This window comes from Pleurodeles waltl, chromosome 5 (genome assembly GCF_031143425.1).
Source record: "Pleurodeles waltl isolate 20211129_DDA chromosome 5, aPleWal1.hap1.20221129, whole genome shotgun sequence".
Classification (NCBI taxonomy): domain Eukaryota; kingdom Metazoa; phylum Chordata; class Amphibia; order Caudata; family Salamandridae; genus Pleurodeles; species Pleurodeles waltl.
This window is the reverse complement of record NC_090444.1, coordinates 518,800,730-518,826,118: the sequence shown is the minus strand read 5'-3', so window position 1 is coordinate 518,826,118 and position 25,389 is coordinate 518,800,730. Positions and strand designations below refer to the sequence as shown.

At 47.0% G+C, this 25,389-nt stretch overlaps 1 protein-coding gene across 3 annotated transcripts in view; it reads right to left on the bottom strand.

The window, feature by feature from the left end:
- CFAP61 (cilia and flagella associated protein 61) overlaps positions 1-25,389 on the bottom strand; it is a 1,725,308-nt gene that overhangs the window by 753,992 nt on the left and 945,927 nt on the right. For all 3 annotated transcript variants that reach the window (XM_069234340.1, XM_069234338.1, XM_069234339.1), the window contains one exon: positions 7,542-7,643. In XM_069234340.1, coding sequence (XP_069090441.1) covers positions 7,542-7,643 — 102 coding nt within the window. The remainder of the gene's footprint in view (positions 1-7,541; positions 7,644-25,389) is intronic.

Sequence of the window (25,389 nt, the reverse complement as noted above, 5' to 3'; positions counted from 1 at the left end):
GAAGATCAAAAGTCACCAACTGCTGCTGCTCAATCTCCATGCATGAAGGCGGAGATTGGACAGGTTCAGGTGGAGAACCATTCCCCTGTTGCTGAGACAGAAGATCCGCCTGGAGAGGCAGTCTCAGTGGAGGATTGGTGGTCGTGCTCAACAGCTCTGGATACCATACTCTCTGTGCCCAGTCCAGAGCCACCAAGATAACTTGGGCCTGGTCGTTCCTGATTTTCTTGAGAACTCTGGGCAGAAGTGGTATAGGCGTAAAGGAGGCCTGTGTTCCACTCAAGACGAAAAGTGTCTCTGAGCGAGTGCTGCCTTGGAAACCCCAACACGCAAAACAACTGACATTGCGCGTTCTCTGCAGGGGAAAACAGATCGAAGCAAGGCTCTCCCCACTGCTGAAAGAGTCCTTGTGCCACCTCTGGATGGAGATGCCATTCGTGATAGGCTGTGAATCGACGTCTGAGTTCATCTGCTCTGGCGTTGAGAGAACCCGCCAGATGTTGAACCACCAAGGTAATGCCCTGATGTTCCAGCCATGTCCAGAGGCATAGTGCCTCCTGACAAAAGGTCCAAGACCCTACCCCGCTCTATTTGTTGCAGTACCACTTGGCGGTAGTACTGTCCGTGAACACTTGCACTACTTTCCCTTTGAGAGAGGGAAGAAATGCTTTCAACGCAAGCCTGATCGCCCGGAGCTCCTGAAGATTGATATGGAGCACAGACTCTGCCGGAGACCCGAGGCCTCTGATCTCCACCTATCCCATGTGGCCACCCCAACCCAGAAGCAACGCATCTGTCACTATGTAGAGATCTGGCTGGGGAAGGGAGAGGGGTCTGACATGGACCCAATGATTTGAAAGTCATCACTGCAGGTCTTTCGCAGTCCCCTCCGAGCTCTGGCCCCTGTCAGAGATTGCCTTGATGCTGCGCCCACTGGAACTTCAAGTCCCACTACAGAGCCCGCATATGCTCTCTGGCATTTGTCACCAGAAGGATGTAGGAGGCAATGTGGCCCAGCAGCCTCAGAGTCAGTCCCACCGAAACCCAAGACAGAGGCTGAAAGATCAGAATCATAGCCTGAATATCTTGGACTTGCGTTTTGGGAGGATGAGCCCGAAACTGCACTGTGTCCAGAACAGCTCTGATGAAAGGAAGCATCTGAGATGGAGTTAGGTGTGACGTTGATAGTGAACCCCAGCGTGTGCAGGAGGCTCGCTGTAGTCCGAAGGTGGGAGATGACTTTCTGGGGCGAGTCCACCTTCAACAGTCAGTTGTTGAGGTAGGGGAAGACTGAAACCCCTAACCTGCACAGATGGGCTGCAACTACTGCCATCACTTTTGTGAACACCCGAGGGGCCCTGGTAAGGCCAAAGGGGAGCCCGATAAACTGATAGTGCTCGTGACCTACCACGAATCACAGGTAACGTCTGTGGGCAGGCAGGATGGGAATGTGGAAATGTGTCTTGCAAGTCCAACACTACCATCCAGTCTCATAGGTCTAAGGCAGACAGGATCAGAGCCAGGGTAAGCATTTTGAATTTCTCCTTCTTGAGGAAGTAGTTGAGGTCCCGAAGGTCTAGAATAGGACGTAAGCCCTTGTCCTTTTTCGGCACCAGAAAGTACTGTGAATAACAACCACAACCAACTTCTGGCACAGGGACTTTCTCATGGCGCCCTTGGGCAAGAGAGCCGCGACTTCCTGGTGGAGGAGTGCCAAATGATCCTCCAGATGTTATCTGACTGATGGAGGCATCGCTGGTGGGGCAGATTCGAAGGGGAGGGAATAGCCCTTTCAGCAGCTGAACAGCATGGGTGGCACAGTGGCTGGGTTGGGAACGTGACAGGGAGCCCCTTCCATGGCCACAACAGGGGCAAAAGGCGGACTGTTGGGGCGAGGGGCAGCGGAAAGGCCAAGCGATCAAGCCATAGCTGAGTCCACCTTGTCTCCAAAGAGATGGGAGCCATCAAAGGGCACGTCCATAAGAGACTGTTGGACCTCACCCGAAAAACCAAAGGTACGCAACCAAGCGTGGCATCTCAAGGCCACCGTAGTAGCAACTGATCTGCCCAGAGAGTCAGTCGTGTCCAGCCCACATTGGATCGTGACCTTTGCCCCATTTCTCCCATCATTGACAGCTTGGAAGACGACAGCATGGGCCTCCTCCGGTATCTGCGACAGAACTTGCGCAACCGTATCCCATAGAGAGTGGGTATAACGGCCCAAAAGGCATGCGGTGTTCACAGATCGCAGCGCGGTCCCTTGGCCTTTCCACTGCCCCTCACCCGCAACAGTCCCCCTTTCATGGCCACGGAAGCGGCTCCCTGTCATGTCCCCAACCCAGCCACTGTGCCACCCATGCTGTTCAGCCGCTGTGTGGCTGGGGACCACAGCGCGAGACTGGAGGAAGAAAACATCTTCCCAAATTGTTCCAGCCTTTTTGATTCCCTATCCGGGGGTGCGGAAGGGAATGCGCCTGAGGAAGAGTAAGCCTGGATGATAAGACTCTCAGGCATGGGGTGTTGGGACAGGAATTTAGGGTCGTTCGGGGCAGGCCGATGGCAGTATGCGATAGTCTTGTTCACAGGAGCACCTGTTTTGGGTTTGGACCAAAGTACCCAAAAGGACATCGGTGAGAGCTTCATTAAATGGCAAAAGGAGCACAGATGTGGAAGCCCCTGGCTGAAGCACCTCCATCAGGAGATTAGACCTGACCTGTACAGTAGGCAGCTCAAGGCCAAGGACCTCAGCCGCCCTACCGACCCACCACAGCATAAGTCACTCCCTCCGCCATAGCCACGGTAGGAGGAGACAGCATGCCAGCATCTGGAGAAGTGTCCAGTCCACTAGCCTCACCCAATTCTTATGCCTAGTCCAAAGATGGTCCTGGTATTCATAAGGATCCAGGGACCCCTCCAATCCTTCCCAGAATTCGTACCCATAAGGAAAAGGGTCCAAATCCGACCTGGGGTGAATAGGCCCCACTGAAGAAAGAGGTGGCATCGGCTGACACCGTTCAGACTATGAATCGTCTGGGATGAGGATCGGGTCGATGGTGGGCATCATCGACGTCAGGAACGCTGACAATCAAACAGGCGCTGGGGAAGGTCTCAGTGGTATGACCGGCGTCAGTGCGGATCCAGAGGGGACCTCAGTGGCCAGAGCGGAAGCTGCCAGCATGGAACCCGAAGACCCCCCGACCAAACTCCGTGGGCCCGAAGGGGCCATATCAGGGTCGGCCTGTCCAAAAATGAGGCGCATGGCCTCATAAAACTCCTTTAATTGGGCAGGGGTCACTCCGGCTACCGGAAGCGCAGAGCAGACCCAGAAGCAGGCTCTGAAGACGGAGGCCTCGAGCATCGATGCTCCTCCCGTGTCGCATCAGCCGAGCAACAGGGTGAAGTCGAAGGGCAACGGGACCGCTTCGACGACGACTTCTTACCTTTGCCGAAGACTTGGAGGACGAAGAATGGTTGTGGCTCTGTGAGCGGTCTCAAGACTTTCCCTTCGAGCAAGACCGGCACCTACGCAGAGTCGAGCTTCGGACCGCCATGAGCTTGAGGGACTGCTCCCTCAAGGCCTTTGGGTGCATGGCTTGACACTCGGAGCACAACTTCGGTTTGTGGTCATGCTCCAAGCACCACAAACAGATCTGATGTTGATCCGTCACCGACATCATGCAGTGACAGTCCTCGCACGGTTTGAAACTGGTCTTCTGGGACATCTCAACGCACCAAAAACTCACCAAAAAAAGAAAAATCGACAAAATGGTCAAACTCGGTCAAAAAGAGACCAGGGTACCTCTCTACAGATCAGCGTGTGGCACGAAAAGAAAAGAACTGACGTCACTGTACTGAGGCAGCATCTATGTACTACTCCTGATGTCATCACGGTAACTTGACGCCACCTACCGATGCGCAAGGGTATTGCTTGAAGAAAAAAACTCCTGATCCAGTCTGACGCCGGGGGAAAAATTCTAAGGTAAGGAATCTGCAACTAGAAGTCTCTATCAGACAATAATGTTTATGCCAGGAAGTGATTTAGGCAAACACTACAAACATATATATCAAATATTCCATAATGATTTTCAGGTGTTGCTTATCATGCCAGCCTGTTATGGGTGATCAGTGATTAGTGATAATTTCTCATTATTGCTGGGGGTGACTTACTATGCTAACAAGATTGCTCTTTGTGCTATGACTGGTGAGGGCTAACTTTAAAGTATAAAGGATCATACCTCTAATAGCAGAGATGGTCAAGGGGTTACACATACTCCCACAATAAGTGTCCACACTGGTCTACTATGTGAAGCACTCAATGTCACTGCAGTACACGTATTACCCCATCTATTCAAAGCACACATTCCAATTGCAATTTCTACATTGCCATGCCAACTTTCACAATACAGCAGTACGTACCGCACCACTTCCATGCCACTGCCCAATATGTGAAATGGAATGTAAAACAGCGTCACCATGTCAGTATTCACATTCCCAATATAAACAGCCAATGTCATATCAGCGTCCATATTGCTCCCTTAGTATGAGAAATACCATTGCCATACTTCCCCCTACTCCAACTCAAGGTCATGGTGGCAGCCCTGCTGGTGCCCTTTGGGTGGCAGCAGGCCCTTGGAGCAGTTGGGTGGCCTGGCTGGCTGACATACTGCCGGGCCAGATAGCCAGCTATCGCAATGTATAATGTGCTGCCTCCTAGACTTGGTTACCAGACCGAGGATTTACCATCCATGCAATAACTTTGCCGTCTAGAGCAAATGTGTTATAGAGTAGGCAGCACCACTTGACACAGCTTATTATTCTGTCAAAGAACTAGAACATATCTCTGGAACTATGATGGCTTCTGGTAGCTGGACAACTGCTGAGTGAGCTGATGAAGCTGCCTGACGTCACTAGTGGGTGCAAGGGCTTTGATGAAGGAGCACCCCTGATGGCTTAAAACCCGTTCATAAACCCTTAGTGGGTTTCCCAGTATCTGTTCATGTTAGGTACACCTTGGTCTCAAGAAAGGCACAAAGATTTTCCTATTCTTAAAAAATACAAATGGTCATGAACACTGCCACTCCCACGAAATGCTATGGAGTCTGGGTCTGTCCTCGAATGACCCTATTTGGTGACACCCACAGTCATTCAATGCTTAAACTAAAGGGATTGGCATCTGGTGGGGACCACAAAAGATGTCGTAGTACATGTATAGGTCAGCAACAGGTGCTTTCCCTCTGAGGAAAAAAATCAAAGTGAGGGAAATGGCATAGTATTGAAGTGCATGAAATCACATGCCCCCAATGTAATACACAGTGCGGGCACACAAGGAAGTTTGAAGGCATGGGCAAAGTAGGCTCTGGCTCAGGGCCCTGACATTCCAGGGGGCCCCCTGGTAGAGCCGGCTGTGCTCTGCAGAAAGTCTTGCCCTGATAACCTTAAATAATTCTTCAACAGATTGTTTTAAATATTGTTCCCTTTAATTCATTTTTAATGTGAGTGATGTGTGAAAGTCTATTGCAGAAAAATATTGTGTTTATATTTCATGCAGCAGCCATAAATAAAATTCTTTTAGATCAAAACAGGACCTCACATATTAGAAATGAGAGAGTGTTGCAGAGATTATTTGTACCAATATTAGTGAGCTGCTGCTGTGTACAATATTGAAAGCACATCGCTATCCCTGAATATTATTTGTAACAATTTTAGAATTTGGACAAGTGTGAGTGTGTGTTGTGTCAATGACCTGGTCGAAGAGGGCATGAAAGAGCTGAAACTGAATCATAAATTCAAACTGTTCTGAGCAGGGGCCCCAAAAATATGTTCAGCCCCGGGCCTCCAAAATCCTTAAGATGTCCCTGAATGCACAAGAAAGTAGCAGCTCCTTATGAAACCATTACCTTCTTCACTCAATTCTTGCTAATGTCCAGCAGAAGAACTTCATTAGCTCACAGACAACCATAGTGACCGCCACTGGCAAAAGCTCCAAGAAGAGTCCTGAGCTTTACAACTGTGCTTGTTCACTTATCACCAAAACTGTCCTGTCAGTTCCTTGCTTTTGCATACCACCCTGTTCATCCTCTGCTGTCTTTGGTGCTTGCCTTCTTCAGATCCCTCCTTGCCTCTGCTATTAAACTTTGCATTTTAACAACATCCTAACCTCTGTCCTCATTCCTGTTCAGTTATTACAACAGTGCAGTGAACAATACTCCTGATTCTCCAAAGCCCTTAACTTTACTAGCGGAAACACACATTCTTGGGATAAATATTTGCGTGTTATCAATGGAAGCCTATACTGATGAAAGCCAGATCATTCATTTCACGTACATCACTCAATTGTTGTAGCAAACTTAACTTCCACTGCACAGGCTCTCCAAGATATTGGTCACACTTGAAGTGGACAATGTAGTTTTGTATTACAATATATAGGAATTATAAACACAAATAGGATGTATAATATGATATTTACAGTCTCACTTCCTGCTCCCGAAAATTTCAATGGGAGATGAAAAATTTCCCAGGTGTTACTTAATTTAAAACGCAATTTTTGTTCCATGCCTCTGGCCTTCGGGCTGACTGATGTAGCACATGTCAAGTGCTTCAATCTTGCAGGTGATGCTGCAGTATGGGTCATTCCACCTCTTGTAAATCCCAAACATCCACTGATATGGATTTAGTAATCTTCGAAAAATAATTCTGAATGTATTTCCTTGGAAAGAAGGTACACTATACACTGCAGTGTGACTACTTACATTTACGCTACAATGCTCTGGGCATAATTGAGTATATGATCATATTTCAATACTTGCTATGTCGCCAGACTGCAACAATGAAGCATTTACAGTATGTGATTAGAAAAATATTAAAAGATATATTAGAGAGAGGTACAATCTAATTCACTTGTACAGCCTGGATAAAGCATTATAAATCGATTCATCTCAGAATACAAGAAAGGCAGCAAAAAAGTGGGATGCCATCCTATCTGTCCTGGGTCTACTCATACAACTGAAGAGACAGTTGTTCCGATGACACTGTCAAAATTCTTTGCACATCACACCTGAACCGATGCAAGAATCAAATAAGAAAGGCTTTTGGTAAATGCTTGAAACATGATGTTGAAAATACCAAGCATCGCAGTCTTAGATTTTCTGACAGAAGTTACAGGAGAAAACCGGGTTAATAATGGCGGCTTTGTAGAATGCTTCCTTAATAAAAGCGCGATGGGGCTGAAAAAGAAGAAAGGCATTGCAGGGGAGACTAAACAAAGACAACCTCAAACTGAGAAAATTGGTACAAGCTTGATGCTCTAGAAAGAACAAATAAAATTGGAAAAACGATGGCAAAGAAAGGGAAAAAAGTGAAATTAACTTGGACAGATAGTTACTATGCATACAAACAAAAGTAGACTCAACTAGGTCAAAACCACACACCTTACAAATAAGAGAATTCGATGGGACATCATGCGACTCATACAGAGATAGCGAAGTCGGATAATTCGACATTACTTTGGGAAAAGTCATACATATTGGAAAAGAAACACATACCTGTTTGCTAGAAATCCATAGCCATCCTTTAATCCTGATAGCCTCGTATCAGAAAGTCCATTAGTAGATACTAATGTAATGTTGTTAAACCTCATGTGTGGGCTGAAAAACGAAAAAACACAGCAAGTTACAAAGGGATGGTGGCTATGTCTTGCAGCATTTCACCTAAACACCGGAAACAATTACACATTGGACATATATATTTTTTATCATATAGTAAAACTAACTGCAAATATGGTGTTTGGGGAATGAGTTGCCTTTAAAGAGTCGCAAGTGAATGGTAGCAGTGTGTAACACCCATCCATGGCAGGCGTATCCTCTTATTACACAGGCATCATAACTGATGCCTGGTCTCTGTACATCATAAGTTTTCCATCGTTAGCTAAGGTAAAACGTCCTCATCTCCAATATACAGTAATTCCAATTCATGCAACATTTTCCCTAAAACAATTAGGGTGAGAATGGAGTGAGTGGAAATCGAAGCCTTGATTAGACTCAGATATGCCACTTTCTGTCTACACATCTACCAAAAAGCAACCTGCAGCATATACAGTAACAATTTTACAATCAAACAGAAAACACAATCGTTTTCAAACATCTTGCAAACTGTAATTATAATTGTATTTATATAGTGTTTACTACCCCTGACGAAGGCATCGAAGCGTTTTTCAGCAAGTAGCACAATACTACGGAACCCAAGAGGAATTAGTGGTGGATTAGTTTAGCGAAATAGGAGTACAGTATTAGTATTATTATGAGTTAATTTGAGCAGAGGATATGCAAGTTTGTTAGTTGGATTGACGAAAGTAATGGAGGGACAAAGGAGGGAAGCATCCAGAAGTGTTAATTGGGAGTTTATAGTAATAGGATGAGGCTTGGGATGAGTAAAAAAAAAAAGATGGTGGAGAGAAGAGTCTGTGGAAAGGGTTAGGGAGATCATAGTAGCAGGAAGGGTTTTGAATGAGTCAAAGGTGAGATAAGTGAGGGAGAATTTAGTAGTGTTGTTTGGGAGATCATGGTAGTAAACTGAGGTTTGCGGTGAGCTAAATGTGGTAGAGGAGGAAAGAGCTAAGGCAGGGTTATTTTGGAGATGAAAATAGGAGAATGGGTTTGGGATGAGTCAGATTGGGGATTGAGGATAATTTGATAGACATAGGGTGATGGAGAGACAGAGAAAGCTTACAAGAGAGTACATTTTAATATATATATATATATATACATATATATTTTTTTTAAATATTTCTGATATTTATATACACTTTTATTTTAATGTTTCTTTTATGTATTATTTTTTAATTTATTTATAATTTGAATTGTATTTATAGATTTTATTTCAGCCTTCCGAATTACAGCGTGGAAAGATGTAGCTTCCTCAGTGAACTCTCTAGGGGAAGCTAGATCCCACTCCGGGGAGGTATCTATGCTACTCGCCGTATCAAGACCTTGAAAGTCACCAGAAGGCTCCAAAACCTCACCCTCTTCCAGGTGCTGCCTGCTATATTCTTCCACTTCCAACAGGCGCAAAGCCAGACGTCTAGATCGAAGCCTTGACTCGAGACCCGGCGTCGATAAGGCATCGGCAGACGCCGAAGATCTCCGTCGGCGCCGAACCTCGGATCCATCCGACGCCGGACCCTCCGGCTCCACAGGAACCTTGACTGTGGATTGGATCCGAGGTGAATCCGGCGGCGCCGTAGCGGGTGTAGCAGGTCTCCTCAGCGACGTCAAGGGCATCAGCGCCGCTTCAGGTGCAGCAGGCAAAAATGGAGTAAAAGGCGTCGATTTGTAAGACGCCGGAACGCCCAAATTAAAGGCCAAAGGGCCAGACGGACCTGCTTGACCTCCACCCGGCGCCATGGAAGCAAAAATGTTAAACATGGCGTTCAAGAACGCCGCAGGATCCGTTCCCGGAGTCGGGAAAGCCGGGTATTGTTGCTGCACCGGCGCTGGCATAGACACCGAAGAGGGGCCAGGTAACTCCTGGCTAGGAGAGCCCTCTGGCCTTTGGGGAGGCTCGACCTCGAAAACCGACCCGGGTGACGTCGGGGTCGTAGGAGGTGGAGGGGTGACAGTCGGGCTAATCTCCCACGTCGGACGGCGCCGAGCTGACGGAGATGCCGATCTTGATCTGGACCGTGCCTTGCTCGATCGGCGCCGGGAACCGTGACAGCGCCGAGAGTCACCATGGTGATGATGAGATCTTGAGGATCTTGACGAGGACTCCCTCTGATGACGCCTCTCCTTCTTTTTCTTGGAACGAGCCAAGAACAATTTTGCCTCCCTTTCTTTGAGTGCCTTAGGGTTCATAAGCTGGCAGGAGCCGCATGACTCGACCTCATGGTCGGAGCTAAGGGACCAGAGGCAATTCTCATGGGGATCGGTAACCGACATCCGACCCCGCACTGGTTACATGGTTTAAAGCCGGATTTCATTGGCTGCGACATTGTAACCGTTGTTCGAAACTGTAGCTCCCTGTGAGCCTCGAAGAAAAACCGTTACTCGGAGGCACGGAAAAAAGGGAACTGACGTCTGCACGTCGACGAGGGCTTCTTATTGCCTAGATGACGTCATGCGGCGTCGCGTGGAGTCGGGCGATTGTGACGTCATCGTCGACGTGCAGAGCTAGAAGAAATTTCCGTCGAGGCTGGCGCGAGGGGGAGAATTCTTTAGGTGAGGAATCCACAGGTAGGTGTATCCATCAGAAAAATAAATACATAAGTAAATACATAGTAAGGGGATATATGTGCAAGGACTATAATAAGAAGAAAAGTAGTATTGTATAAACATACACTTTCAAGATTTGTAACATTTGAAGTTAATTAATAAGTGTACTTTTCTAATATTCATTTATCTTTCCTCAATTTTTGATTAGTGAAATGCTTATGATAATGAAACATTTGATCATTGTGATATAAAAACAAAAGCATTTAGTCATAAGTCTCTAATATAACAACTTATCTGGGAGCTATACAATGATCTATGAACATGTTAAGCATGGAATAATATACACATATATATGTATGTATATACACAAACATAAACATACACACACACATATATATATTTATCCGTGAGTAAATATACATTTGCTAAACAGGCTTAAAGAGTATACGTATAATTTATTATGAAATTGTAACAATACATATTTGTAGGAAAATGGCTCCCTGTTGCAGTTACCCCCCACTTTTTGCCTGATATTCATGCTGACTTGACTGAGAAGTGTGCTGGGACCCTGCTAACCAGGCCCCAGCACAAGTGTTCTTTCACAAAAAATGTTCAATTGTTTCCACAATTGGCACACCCCTGGCACACAGATAAGTCCCTTGTAAAAGGTACCAGTGGTACCAAGGGTCCTGTGACCAGGGAAGGTCCCTAAGGGTTGCAACGTGTGTTGTGCCACCCTAAGGGACCCCTCACCTAACACAGGCACACTGCCATTGCAGATTGTGTGTGTTGGTAGGGAGAAAAAGGCAAAGTCGACATGGCATCCCCATCAGGATGCCATGCACACAAAATACTGCCTGTGGCATAGGTAAATCACCCCTCTAGCAGGCCTTACAGCCCTAATACAGGGTGCACTATACCACAGGTGAGGGCATAGCTGCATGAGCAATATGCCCCTAAAGTGTTTAAGTCCATTCTGAGACATTCTAAGTACAGTGCGGCCATATTAAGTATATGGTCTGGGAGTTTGTCAAAAATGAACTCCAAAGTTCCATAATGGCTACAATGAATACTGGGAAGTTTGGTATCAAACTTCTCAGAATAATAAACCCACACTGATGCCAGTGTTGAATTTATTACAAAATGCACACAGAGGGCATCTTAGAAGATGCCCCCTGTATTTTACCCAGTCCTTCGGTGCAGGACTGAGTGGTCTGTGCAAGCCTGCCACTGAGATTAGTTTCTGCCCCCCCTGGGGTGAGACCCTCTGTGCTCTCTGAGGACAGAAACAAAGCCTGCACTGGGTGGAGGTGCTTCTCACCTCCCCCTGCAGGAACTGTAACACCTGGCGGTGAGACTCAAAGGCTCATGCCATTTGTTATAGCACCCCAGGGCATTCCAGCTAGTGGAGATGCCCGCCCCTCTGGACACAGCCCCCACTTTTGGCGGCAAGTCCAGAGGAGATAATGAGAAAAACAAGGAGGAGTCACCCACCAGTCAGGACAGCCCCTATGGTGCCCTGAGCTGAGGTGACCCATGCCTTCAGAAATCCTCCATCTTGGTTTTGGAGGATTCCCCCAATAGGATTAGGGATGTGCCCCCCTCCCCTCAGGGAGGAGGCACAAAGAGGGTGTAGCCACCCTCCAGGGCAGTAACCATTGGCTACTGCCCTCCCAGACCTAAACACACCCCTAAATTCAGTATTTAGGGGTGACCCAGAACCCAGGAAATCAGATTCCTGCAACCTGAAACAAGAAGGACGACTGCTGACCTGAAAGCCCTGCAGAGACGACTGTCTGACAGAGAGACTCAAAACAAACTGCAACAGCGACTCATCCACCAGGGACCAGCAACCTCTGAAGCGTCAGAGGACTGCCCTGAATCAAAGGACCAAGACATTTCTGTGAACAGCGTCTCTGTTCAAATCCAGCAATAACTTTGCAAATTTCTTGCAACTTTTAAAGACCTCATGCATCCTGCCAGAAGCGTGAGACTTCACCCTCTGCACCCGACACCCGAGGCTCGAGCTCCAGAGAACCAACACTACAGGGAGGACTCCCAGGCGACTGCAACCTAAGATGACCCCCCCCGTGCCCCCACAGCAACGCATTCAGAGAGAATCCAGAGGCTTCCCCTGACCGCGACTGCATGTAACAGGAACCCGACGCCTCGACCAATCACTGCACCCGCAGCCCTCAGGACCAGAAGGAACCAAACTCCAGTGCAGGAGTGACCCTCAAGCGACCCTCTGCCTAGCCCAGTCGGTGGCTGGCCCGAGAAGCCCCCCTGTGCCCTGCCTGCACCGCTAGAGTGACCCCTGGGTCCCTTTATTGATTTCTATTCAAACCCGATGTCTGCTTTGCACACTGCACTCGGCTGCCCCTGTGCCGCTGAGGGTGTGTTTTGTGTGCTTACTTGTGTCCCCCCCCCCAGTGCTCTACAAAACCCCACTAGTCTGCCCTCCAAAGACACAGGTACTTACCTGTTGGCAGATTAGAACTGGAGCACTCCTGTTCTCCATAGGCACCTATGTGTTTTTGGCCCTCCTTTGACCTCTGCTCCTGACCGGCCCAGTGTTGCTGGTTCTGTGACTTTGGGGTTGCCTTGAACCCTCAACGGTGGGCTGCCTATGCCCAGGAACTTGAACTTGTAAGTGCCTTACCTACCTGAAAAACTAACCAATACTTACCTCCCCCAGGAACTGTTGATTTTTGCACTAAATGTCCACTTTTAAAATAGCTTATTGCCATTTTAAATAAAACTGTGTGTATGCTACTGCCCTAATTCAAAGTTCCTTACTTACCTATGTGGAGTACCTTGCATTTTATGTACTTACTTCCAAACTTGAATCTTGTGGTTCTAAAATAAATTAAGAAAATATATTTGTCTATATAAAAACTATTGGGCTGGAGTTAAGCCTGGGTGTGTGTTCCTCATTTATTGCCTGTGTGTGTACAACAAATGCTTAACACTACCCTCTGATAAGCCTACTGCTCGACCACACTACCACAAAATAGAGCATTAGAATTATCTAATTTTGCCACCATCTTACCTCTAAGGGGAATCCTTGGTCTCTGTGCACACTATCTCTCACTTTGAGATAGTATATACAGAGCCAACTTCCTACAATATGCAATACCACAGTAGTCAGACAGTAACTCACTCACAAGAAAGAACCACACAAGTGTTACATGTTGCAGAAATTAAGGTTTCTTTATTACAGCACTACTACTAGACTAGCATTAGTATATCTCCCGTTGGAGATATCTACACACAATATATACACAAAATAGCCAGCAGAACTAGCATAAAGCATATACGGTCCTATGAGGGCCAAACCATATACTAAGTAAGGGGAATGAGAAATATTTAACTCAACCAAGGTGAGTATGATAGTTGGCTAGGAGCTGGGGAAGGATGAAAACACCAGAGGTAAGTAGGGCAGGTGTCCACAGCGACCAGATGCAGAGAGGTTAACATCCCAGTTGTCCCATAGGTTTACACAGGGAAGTAGTGGTTGGAATTTGAGCGTTTCAGGACCCTTCCCCAGTGGACCCCAAGGAAACCAGCAGGCAAGTGGAATGCTGGAGTGTGACCCCACCCAAAGATACCCAGAAGACAAGCATACCTACACTGGGGGACCTGGATGCATAGGGGTGAAAGGACCCTCACTGAAGTCAATAGATGCCTCAGATGTCAGGATACTGTCACAACCAGTGGGCCCGGCCGGTGGAACCCAGGAACGGATTCCGGACATAGAAGACCTGAAAAGGTAGGGGACAGAGTCCAGCACCCTTGGAGGTGCCTAGGTGGTACAGTTGGCAATGCCCACTCTCCTAGTGGTGAGGTTCCTGCAGGTCAGTAGAAGAAGAAGTCCAGCTCTAGGTTCCAGGAGGTGCATAAGATTCATGGAGTCACCAATGAGCTGTCCCATGTAAGTCGCTAGATTGCAGGAGGGTCAGTGACCAGCAAGGCCACCAACAAGCACTGGCAAATGCAAGCAGGAGCTGAAGATGTATTTGCAAGTTTTGGGGGTCAGCAAGGGCTAAGAGACTCTATCCTTGAGGGGTAGTCAGAACTGGCCCTCAGCATCCAGGGAGGCCAGCATAAGTCGTTGGAGCCCCCACAAGTGACCCACAGGTGATGGACACAGGGAGTCAGAAGAAGGCCTCAGCAACGCAACAAAAGAGAAGTCCCACATTGCAGTAGTTGCAGAAAAGAGGTTGATCTTTGAGTTGCAGAGTGCTGGAGCTTCTCAGTGCTCAAAGTTCTCTTTGAGCAAGAGCCAACAGGCCTTGGCAAGAGCAACAATCGCAGTGCACAGGGGTGCTGTACCAGTGACTGCAGCAGGGGTCCACAATCTCCCAACTGGATCTGAAGACCGGAGGGACCAAAAGAGGACCACAGAACAACCACCTGTGAGAAGAGCCTTAACGTTGTTCGTGGAACCTCAGGATCCACCCGCCGGTCATCATTGCCTTGAAGGGCCAGCAGATGCTGGGGAATGACTCCTTAACTCCAAGGAAGATTCCTTTGTGCTTCTAGGTGCAACAGAGTCCTTGTGACCCTAGAGGATGCACAGCCTTGACTGTTGCAGAATCCAGAGAAACAATGTTGCAATGGGAGTCTTCCCACCAGAGGCAGACTTGTTTCGGTTCCACAGCAGACCAGCAGCGGTTCCAGAGGCCAGGAGCAGATGATGTCTTGCAGTGAGTTCCTTGTAGAGTCTTGCTCAATGAATCTGAGGACTCACCCTCGTGGGGAGCCCTTAAGTCAACCTAAAAGGGGGTTTGACACGCTCTGTAGCGACCCTATCAGAGGGGGTCAGGGACGTCATCTACCTGGCCTAACCAGTCAGATGCTCCCAGGGGCCTCTGCACAACTTATTTTCAAGACGGCAGAATTAAGTGGCTACCTGGCAGAGCTCTGTGTACCTCCACAGGAGAGGAGCTGGACAGGGGGGTGGTCACTCCCCTGTCCTTTGTGCAGTTTCACGTCAGAGCAGGAACTGGGCGTTCCTGAACTGGTGCAAACTGGATTATGCAAGGAGGGCACCAAATGTGCCCTTCAAAGCAGACTGGTGGCGCTCAGAGGCTACCCCACCCCAGCTCTTAGACACCAAATACACAGGTAGAAGGGATCACACCTCTCCCTTGCAGGAAATCCTTTGTTCTGCCTTCCACGGCCTGAGCCAGGCTCACCAGACGGAGGGCGGCACAGTGTCTGGGGTCGGCAGTAGCCTGGGCTAACAGTCAGACCCCATAAGGCTGCTTAGGCAGAACTGGGAGATCCTCTAAGGATCCCCAGAGTACAGGGGATCATGCAACTAGCACTGGAATTTGTGTACAGCATGATTCCAACATGTTTGAAACCAAACATGCCTAGGTTTGAGAAGCAATTATGCAGTTGGACCACTCGTGTTGACCAGTGTTCACTACAAACCTTAAGATGGCTTCCCCACTACAAAGCCCAGGGAATGAAGTCTGGGGTTTGTATGGGTACCCTGCTCATGCAGAGGTACCCTCACACTTAGGGACATACACCCTGCCCCTGGGCTGAAGGGCCTACAAGAGGGTTGGCTTACAGTGTCTAAGTGCAGTGACCAGGATATAAAACAAGCCTTATATCTTAAGTGAAAGGTGCATGCACCATTTCATGCAGGCTCCAATGGCAGGCCTGCAAACAGTTTGCAAGGGCTCCTGTGGGTGGAACAATACATGTTGCGGCCCACGGGGGTCCTCTGGTGTACCAATACCCTTGGTACCTAAATACCATATACTAGGGACTTATATAGATGCACCAGTATGCCAATTGTGGGGGAACAAGGTTTACCAGCAACCAAATTTAGAGGAGAGAGCACAGACACTGGGGTCCTGGTTAGCAGGATCCCAGTGAACTACAGTCTAAACACACTGACATCAGGCAAAAAGTGGGGGTAGCCATGCTAGAAAGATGGTACTTTCCTACAATTAGTCCAGAGCTAAGTAATACAAAAATGACCAGGTCATGCCACCAATCCCAAAAGAACATGGGACACGACAAGGGTGCCCACTACCACCCATAATATTCGTGCTAGCACTTGAGCTCTTGTCTGCTACGCTCAGGCAAAACAATGAACAATAGGTGTTACGCTTCCAAAGTCATCATCCACTGATATCACTTTACAGCAATGATATAATGCTCTAAGTCAGGGAACCAGTGCAAAGCCTTAACCCTAGATTACAGGAATTTATCAAATTTAGGGGGCTTTCTAGCCTCACCATTAATCGGGTTAAATCAGCAATCTTTCCTTTAAACAAGTGTGCTAAAAGGTTGAAATGGATTTTCCATTTGAATGGCATGAAGAACTGATTAAACGCCTGAGTTTTTGTCTGACTCACTATAAAATGTAATAATTCAGCGTAATTATGGGGTGTAATGAGTAATCTTGAGGGACAGATAAACAGGTGGATTAAACTTAAGGTCATGATGGCTGGTAGACTTAGGTTAATTTAAATGATTATGCTTCCAAAATGCTTATATTATTTCATTAACATACCCATTACTCAAAAAAAAGTTTCCTTCAATCTCTCATGAAACTGTTTATCAGCTAAAGTTGCGTGGGCAAAAAACAAAACAAAAAAAAACAAAAAACAGAATAATGTGGCAAATTCTAACATACCGTAATAATTGGGGTAAGGGGGTGAGGGTTTACGATCCCACCACTGAACTGTAATACCTATGCGCACAGACCCACTCGCACACTACTGGATTAAACCACAATCAGACCCCCCCAAGATACTTCGTCAATGATTATTAGTACATTTTTCAGCACAAATGGGAACATTCTGTGGCATTTTTGTTGCACTTTATTTTCCTACTTGCATATATTTTTTTATCAAGTGTTGGGGAACTTGATGAAAACAAATGCCCACGGACCCACTACGTGCCTGTCGGTGGCGGGCCCTAAACATTTTTAAAAATAAATGCCTATGAGTCTGCTGTGTGCCACATGGGCAGCAAGCCCAAAAACTGATAAAAGGTAATGGCTCCCAGGTGCCATGCGGGCGGCGGGTCCCTGGGGACATTAATTTGTATCTTGTTTTAGGCCAACCACCCATGGGGCACGCAACAGGCCCAGGGGGCATTTATTTTTTAATATGTTTAGGGCCCACTACCCACGGGGCACATGCCAGCACCAGTGGGCATGTAACTTGATAAAAATAAATGGCACTGGGCCAGCTGTGTGTCCGTGGGTGGCAGGCCCGAAACATTAAAAAAAAAAAAAAAAAAACCTGAGCCCACCGCTTGCCCTGTATGTGGCGGGCCTAAAACTTGATAAAAGTTAATGCCCCCAGGGGACCCATGGACAGCGGGCCCTGGGGCATTATTTATATTACATTTTGGGTCCACCATGCACGGGGCCCACACCGTGTCCAAGGGACATTTATTTATTAATATGTTTACGGCCCGTTGCCCATAGGGCATGCAAAATAAATGCCCCCTGAGTCCACCGCGGGTCCCGTAGACAGAAGGCCCAAATCTTCATAACAGTTAATGTCCCCAGGTGTCCTATGTGTGACGGGCCCCGGGGGCAATACATTTTTTTCAAAAGTTGGGCCTGCCCCCACAGGGCACACGGTAGGCCCAGGGGTATTTATTTTTTTAATATGTAGGACCCGCAACCCCCGGGGCACGTGGTGGGTCAAGGGGGCATGCAAAATAAATGCCCCCCTGGGCCTGCCACGTGTCCCATGGGCGGCGGGCCCTAAGAATTTTCAAAAATATTAATAGCCGGACACCTTAACTGCACTGGGTGTTCTCATCCACTTATCGTGTATGGGGGCTCCTCTTTCGTTTGTTGAATGTTGCTGTCAGGCAAAATTATCTTTGCCAATGCGACTGGAGTTCTGGACCATGTGCTTCTTGATTGATTCCCCCATCCCTGAGTTTAATTATATAATGTTCTTTATAGGGGTGACAGATACTTCGAGGGGGGGAAGAATGGGGAGGGGGGGAAGAATGGGGAGGCGGGGAGTTGGGGAGGTATGTTGTTTTATACAGGGATGTTGCTTTTACTTGTTTTTCTTGCAGGCAATCACCACACAAGCTCTCCATGGCAAGAGTTCTGATCTCAGGGCGGAGTCCTAAATCATTGTACACCACTTTTACCCCAGTTAAGAGGCTTATTACGTTATTTCATCATTCCATAACTCTTCTCTCACATGATTAGAGTTGTCTCCTGGAACATAAATGGCCTCTTGGACTGTATGTAAAGGTCTGAGGTTTTGAGGTATATCAAGAGGTATAAACCGAATATGGCCCTTCTTCAGGAGACAAATCCCTCCTAGGAATTCGATGTCCTTTCCTGAGTCGATTTGGATATAAACGTGTGTATCATGTGGGCTACTCTCAAGGCTCAAGAGTGGTTGCGATTCTTTTCCCTGAAACTTTTCCGCTGGCAGTATCCACGATACACGTGGATCCCCAGAGGCAGTTTGTTGGCTTTGAGGGGTGTCTGGAGAATACCCAATTCAACTTTACAGGGAGTGCAGAATTATTAGGCAAATGAGTATTTTGACCACATCATCCTCTTTATGCATGTTGTCTTACTCCAAGCTGTATAGGCTCGAAAGCCTACTACCAATTACGCATATTAGGTGATGTGCATCTCTGTAATGAGAAGGGGTGTGGTCTAATGACATCACCACCCTATATCAGGTGTGCATAATTATTAGGCAACTTCCTTTCCTTTGGCAAAATTGGTCAAAAGAAGGACTTGACAGGCTCAGAAAAGTCAAAAATAGTGAGATATCTTGCAGAGGGATGCAGCACTCTTAAAATTGCAAAGCTTCTGAAGCGTGATCATCGAACAATCAAGCGTTTCATTCAAAATAGTCAACAGGGTCGCAAGAAGCGTGTGGAAAAACCAAGGCGCAAAATAACTGCCCATGAACTGAGAAAAGTCAAGCGTGCAGCTGCCACGATGCCACTTGCCACCAGTTTGGCCATATTTCAGAGCTGCAACATCACTGGAGTGCCCAAAAGCACAAGGTGTGCAATACTCAGAGACATGGCCAAGGTAAGAAAGGCTGAAAGACGACCACCACTGAACAAGACACACAAGCTGAAACGTCAAGACTGGGCCAAGAAATATCTCAAGACTGATTTTCTAAGGTTTTATGGACTGATGAAATGAGAGTGAGTCTTGATGGGCCAGATGGATGGGCCCGTGGCTGGATTGGTAAAGGGCAGAGAGCTCCAGTCCGACTCAGACGCCAGCAAGGTGGAGGTGGAGTACTGGTTTGGGCTGGTATCATCAAAGATGAGCTTGTGGGGCCTTTTCGGGTTGAGGATGGAGTCAAGCTCAACTCCCAGTCCTACTGCCAGTTCCTGGTAGACACCTTCTTCAAGCAGTGGTACAGGAAGAAGTCTGCATCCTTCAAGAAAAACATGATTTTCATGCAGGACAATGCTCCATCACACGCGTCCAAGTACTCCACAGCGTGGCTGGCAAGAAAGGGTTTAAAAGAAGGAAATCTAATGACATGGCCTCCTTGTTCACCTGATCTGAACCCCATTGAGAACCTGTGGTCCATCATCAAATGTGAGATTTACAAGGAGGGAAAACAGTACACCACTCTGAACAGTGTCTGGGAGGCTGTGGTTGCTGCTGCACGCAATGTTGATGGTGAACAGATCAAAACACTGACAGAATCCATGGATGGCAGGCTTTTGAGTGTCCTTGCAAAGAAAGGTGGCTATATTGGTCACTGATTTGTTTTTGAATGTCAGACATGTATATTTGTGAATGTTGAGATGTTATATTGGTTTCACTGGTAATAATAAATAATTGAAATGGGTATATATTTGTTTTTTGTTAAGTTGCCTAATAATTATGCACAGTAATAGTCACCTGCACACACAGATATCCCCCTAACATAGCTAAAACTAAAAACAAACTAAAAACTACTTCCAAAAATATTCAGCTTTGATATTAATGAGTTTTTTGGGTTCATTGAGAACATGGTTGTTGTTCAATAATAAAATTAATCCTCAAAAATACAACTTGCCTAATAATTCTGCACTCCCTGTATTTCCCACACCTCTTACAATCTGCCCTGCATGCAATCCGGTCCCTGATGGAGGCCCCGAATCCAGGGATGACCATGATTGATGAGGATTTCAGTGTGGTCCCTGACCCCATGTGGGACACAGATGCTCTGTCACTGGGCATGGTCGCTTAGTCTGCAAGCCTTATTGCATGGGCGGTCTCCATGGGCCTCTGTGATGCTTGGCGTTCCTGGAACCCTACACAGCAGTCTTCACCTATCTGCAACCCATAAAACTGAATCTAGGATCGACATTATCTGGCTGCCAGCATATGACCTGGGGCATCTCTAATCATGCTCCCCTCTTTCTTGAGTGAGAGCACCCCGATGACGCCCCATACCTGATGTGCAGATTCAATGCGTGGTACTTAAATGACCAGGATTGTATAGACTTTGTAGAGAAGGAGCTCCAGGCCTTCTTCCAGCACAATGAAGGCTTGGTGTCCTCCACAGGGACCCTATGAGCAGCCAGTAAACCTACCTTGCAGGGTAATATCAAGGGTAATGTGTGACGTGAGGAGTGACAGCGGCAGACATAGGTAACAGAGTTTGAGACACATCCTTGCTTTAGAAAGACATGCCGGCTATGCGAGGTCGGAAAAGGTAATGTGCTGTCTGGAAATGGCAAGGTCTAAGCTGCTTCACATCTCCCTGGAGTAAACCCAGCAATGCTGGAGGACATCTACCGAGTGGGTATCCGCCTCGGGAGATAAATCTGGCAAGCTGCTATACTGGTTAGTGACGAGAGAGATTTTCAAGAGTGGTTCGGCTATTAGGGACTCCTCTGGCATCCTTCACGAGGAGGACACAATCACCCAAACATTTGTAGCCTTCTATCAGGATTTAGATGCAGCACGTCCAACCCCACCTGAGCTTGCATATCCCCTTCTAAGGGATGTGCCTCTAAAGTCTATTCCTTAGCCTGAGTCCTGGACCTGCCGCTGTCCGCACAGGAAATTAGACAAGCCATAACTGATCATCAGCCTGGCAAGGCACCAGGACCCAGCGAGTTCCTCAACGAATTTTGTAAGCGTTACAATGACACATTGATGCCTCACCTGCTGGCACCTCTATAGAGAGGTGCTGAAAGGCAGCCTGTTTCCCTTGGATCTCGATACTGCCACAATTGTGGTTATATCGAAGGTGGGACAACTGGCAGACTATTGCTCCTCATACAGCCCAATTTCCCTTATCAATGCAGACGTTAAAATCTCTGTGAAGGTCTTGGTGATTAGACTGCATCAGACTCTTGCTTATCTCATCCACCTGGACCAGTGTGGCTTTAAGCCCCCGGTAGGAGATCTTGTCACTGTATCCGAAGAGTGCAGCTGACCCTTTCTCATTCCTCCCAGGTGGAGGGCAGTCTGGCCCTCCTTCTTATTGACTTTCACAAACAATTTGGCTGTGTGGTCTTTCTTGAGGCCATACTTCAGTGGGCGGGCTTCGGGCACGCTTTTCTTAGACTAGTGGGACAGCCATACAGGGATTCCCCCCAGCCCCTTTCACAGGGGTCCGGGTAAATGGAATTCTCTCCCCACCTTTCCCAATCTGCAGAGGAACTCAACAGGGATGTCCTGTGTCTCTGCTGCTTTTCGCACTTGCCACAGAACCAGAGGCGCGCCTGATGCGATGTGATGTGATGCATGGATCTGGGGCTGGCGATGGAGGGTGGCATAGAGGACCGGATTGCCCTCTACATGGGATTATGTCCTGCTTTTTCTCAGTGAAAAGCAAACGTTGAATCCTAGGGATTCAAATCTCCAGTTTTCCAGACATGGCCATACAGACCAAACCGTATGACCATATGTCCATGCTGCTCCACTCCCCATACTGAATTTTACCACATGGACTGGTCATGTCCAATTTTAACACCCTTTTGAAGTGGGGTAAGTCACGGGTTTTCAGAGGTCCTGGGTCATCAGATTGATTTGGGTCATCTGGGTCTCCTGGAGGGAAATGCTGAAACCCGTTCTCTATGTACTTTTATAGGGGTTGTTAAGCGCGATATAGCGTGTCACTGGAAACATCCTAAACCCCTTGGTGGCATGGCAGAGAGGTGTTGATTGTTGTGCGCACCAGGAACAGCCAACTTATGAAGCCCGGGTATGTCCCTGAAAGAATTAGAAAATTGGGGTAAATGGTGTGCTTATTATGGATTACCAATGTAAACTGTATAACTGTGATACAGGATTGAAACTCTCTCATGCTCTGGGTCAGAATGATTCTGTCATCTATTTGTAAATCTCAGTGGATGATGCTGTGTACTGTTAAACTCAATAAAAATGTGGTTATAAAAAAAAAAAAGGATGATGGGCTGAGTGCTGAAACTTTCAACCACTCACCCCCTGTCACAGGTCTGGGTTTAATCCATCGTTCTTTTGCTCACCGTGCCACCCCAGTTTGGACCCAGCCACATGCAAATCAGTTGTGACCCTGTTTCCCATGGGAACAGTCCAGCTCGAACTGCAAGGCCAGGTCCTCCCTGGACCAGAAACAAGCATCCGGTTTCAGGGCATCCCCCTTCATCAGCCAGGCTAGTTTGAATCCAGTGGCACAGTGAGCAGGGGACCCCCGTCTGGGCATACTCTTCCCACTTAAGGCAATTTTAGCAGCAAAAAAGGATGATGGACGGATGGCTAAAACCTTTTAAACACTCCCCCTTAGTCACAGATCTGGGTTAAATCCATTGTTCCTTTGCTCACCATGCCAGCTCAGTTTGGACCCAGCCATATGCAAATCAGTCTTGACCCTTTTCCACATACAGGAGAGTGTTTGAAAGGTTTTAACACTACGTCCATCATTTTATTTTGCTTTGTAATGTTATAAAAAAAAAAATGGGTACAAATAAATTCCCTCTGGGCCCGCCGCGTGCCCGTGGACGGTGGTCCCAAATCTTGATAAAAGTTAGTGCCCCCAGTCAACCTATGGGCCCTGAGGGCCTACTTTTTATCAAATTTTAGGCCCACCTCCCACGGGGCACCCAGCGGGCCGAGGGGCAGTTATTTTTTCATTTGTAGGGCACCGTCGTCCACAGGGCACGCAACGGGACCAGGCGACATGTAAAATAAATGCCCCCTGGGCCTGACGCGTGTCACGTGGGCAGCAGGCCCTAAGCATTTTACAAAATAAATGCCCTGTTGGTAGAGGGCCCAAAACGTAATAAAAGTTAATGCCCCCAGATGCCCCATGAGCGATGGGCTCTGAGGGTATTAATTTGTATCAAGTTTTGGGAGGGCTGCCCAAGGGGCACGCTGTGGCCCAGGAGAATTTAAAGGTGGGAGCCGGCACAGCCTCCAAAGAATGCAAGAAACTCTCCTTCTTTTGGCCGAGTGGTGACCCACTAGACCAATGCCAGGAGGGTCGCATTCTCAAATTTTGCAAGCACTTCTGTAAAATGGGTAGGCTTTTAACAAAACTGACTGCGCAATTTTATTGCAAATCGCGAAACCCTGGAGGGTCTGCACAATGCTACATGGCCCATCTAGTGGTAGAAAAGGATGTAGCAGATTCCACACCACTCCCAAATGCCCCATGGTCGAAACACTTCAGTGGCGATTGAGGAAATACACATGGTCCACTGCACAAACTCTGTATGGGAAAAGATTTTAAAATAAAGTGAAACCTTAGTGTTATATGCACCCCATGGCTCTCTTGCGCCACACCTCTCTTTCCCATGATGGGTGACCATAAAGTAACATCAAAGTTACATCAAAGTTACATAAGCTCATCATAAATACATAGTGCGACATGTACGAGGGAGGGAACTTCATTGCATTAGACATGCTGAAAACACATGTAAAGCTCACTCCACTAGACATCTTCCTGTATCAGAAAATCAAGGAAAGGTGCAGACAAATCTCAACAGAATTCCCTGAGGGATCTGAATGCTTTGCCCCCCTGAAAAGCAACACAGCTGCTTAGTCATTTAAAAAGCTTATAGCTATATTATACCGTGAAACACAAAACACAATCCCACCACACGATATTCCTGCAAGAGTCGATGGGATTCAGACTTGGATACACCTCTTTCTGACGAAACCTGGGAATAGAGCTGCTCAAATACGGGCAAACTACTGCCCAATGGTAGACTGTGAATGATGGGCTACAGATGTATCCACAGATGTGTTTTAACTTGGCGTGGGCATGACAAAGATTATTTGAATACTGGAGGCATATTACAGGGAATAATAATCTTCCCTTGCAGAGAACTCTGGTTATCGCGCTTCTTGACTGGGTCCAAAAAGTCCCTCTCTTCAAACATACGTTTCCGCCCTAGTATTGCTGCTGGCATAATGGTTGGTTGAAAAGCAAGGGGTTCGTGACCAATGTCCTGCTATAAAGATGTGACTGTCTGAACTAACATACTTCTGTGAGCAACTTCAAATTTATGACAAACTTGTACCTGAAGTCTCTTCTCCTAAAGATATCTCGACCTGGTTCAGACATTATTTACTTTCAGTAGCTGAAGTATAGGAAGCTTCATGTGCAGCGTCACTGGACAATGAGGCAAGGAGGGAGAGGAATGATTCAGCGAACGATGTGTGAAGGGCACAAGTTGAATTGATGAGATGATTACTAACATACTGATATGGCATGATTGTACGGTCTCTAAATTGCTACAGTTTAAGCCTGTGGTAAACTGTTTAGGAATAAAGGAACACTTCAATAAAAAACATTTAAATTTTCTTGTATTGAATGGCCCTCCTTCCAAAAACACCTGCAGCTGCTAATCCCACATTGTCATTAATCCATATGGGCCCCAGTTCTCCTATATTATCTGTACAATACAGAACACTCTTAATCACCAGATAGTGCGTATGCGAGCAGCAAGAAAGGAGGGATACGTGAAGATAGTATCTGAGAAATATACAAGCTTCACATTAATATTTAACTTGATATTTGGTCCTAGAATGGTTAGATCACATCAAATATATAAAATATATACCACAGTAAAGTCATTGCTAGATCCTATCCAGAATTATGATTTTAAAGTAGTATGACAGGAAAGAGATCCCTGTCCTGAGGAAATTTTCATTTTCCTCTCTTGCTCTTCCTGCCTGTACGATAATGGATGTGTTGCTTAACTCATGGGG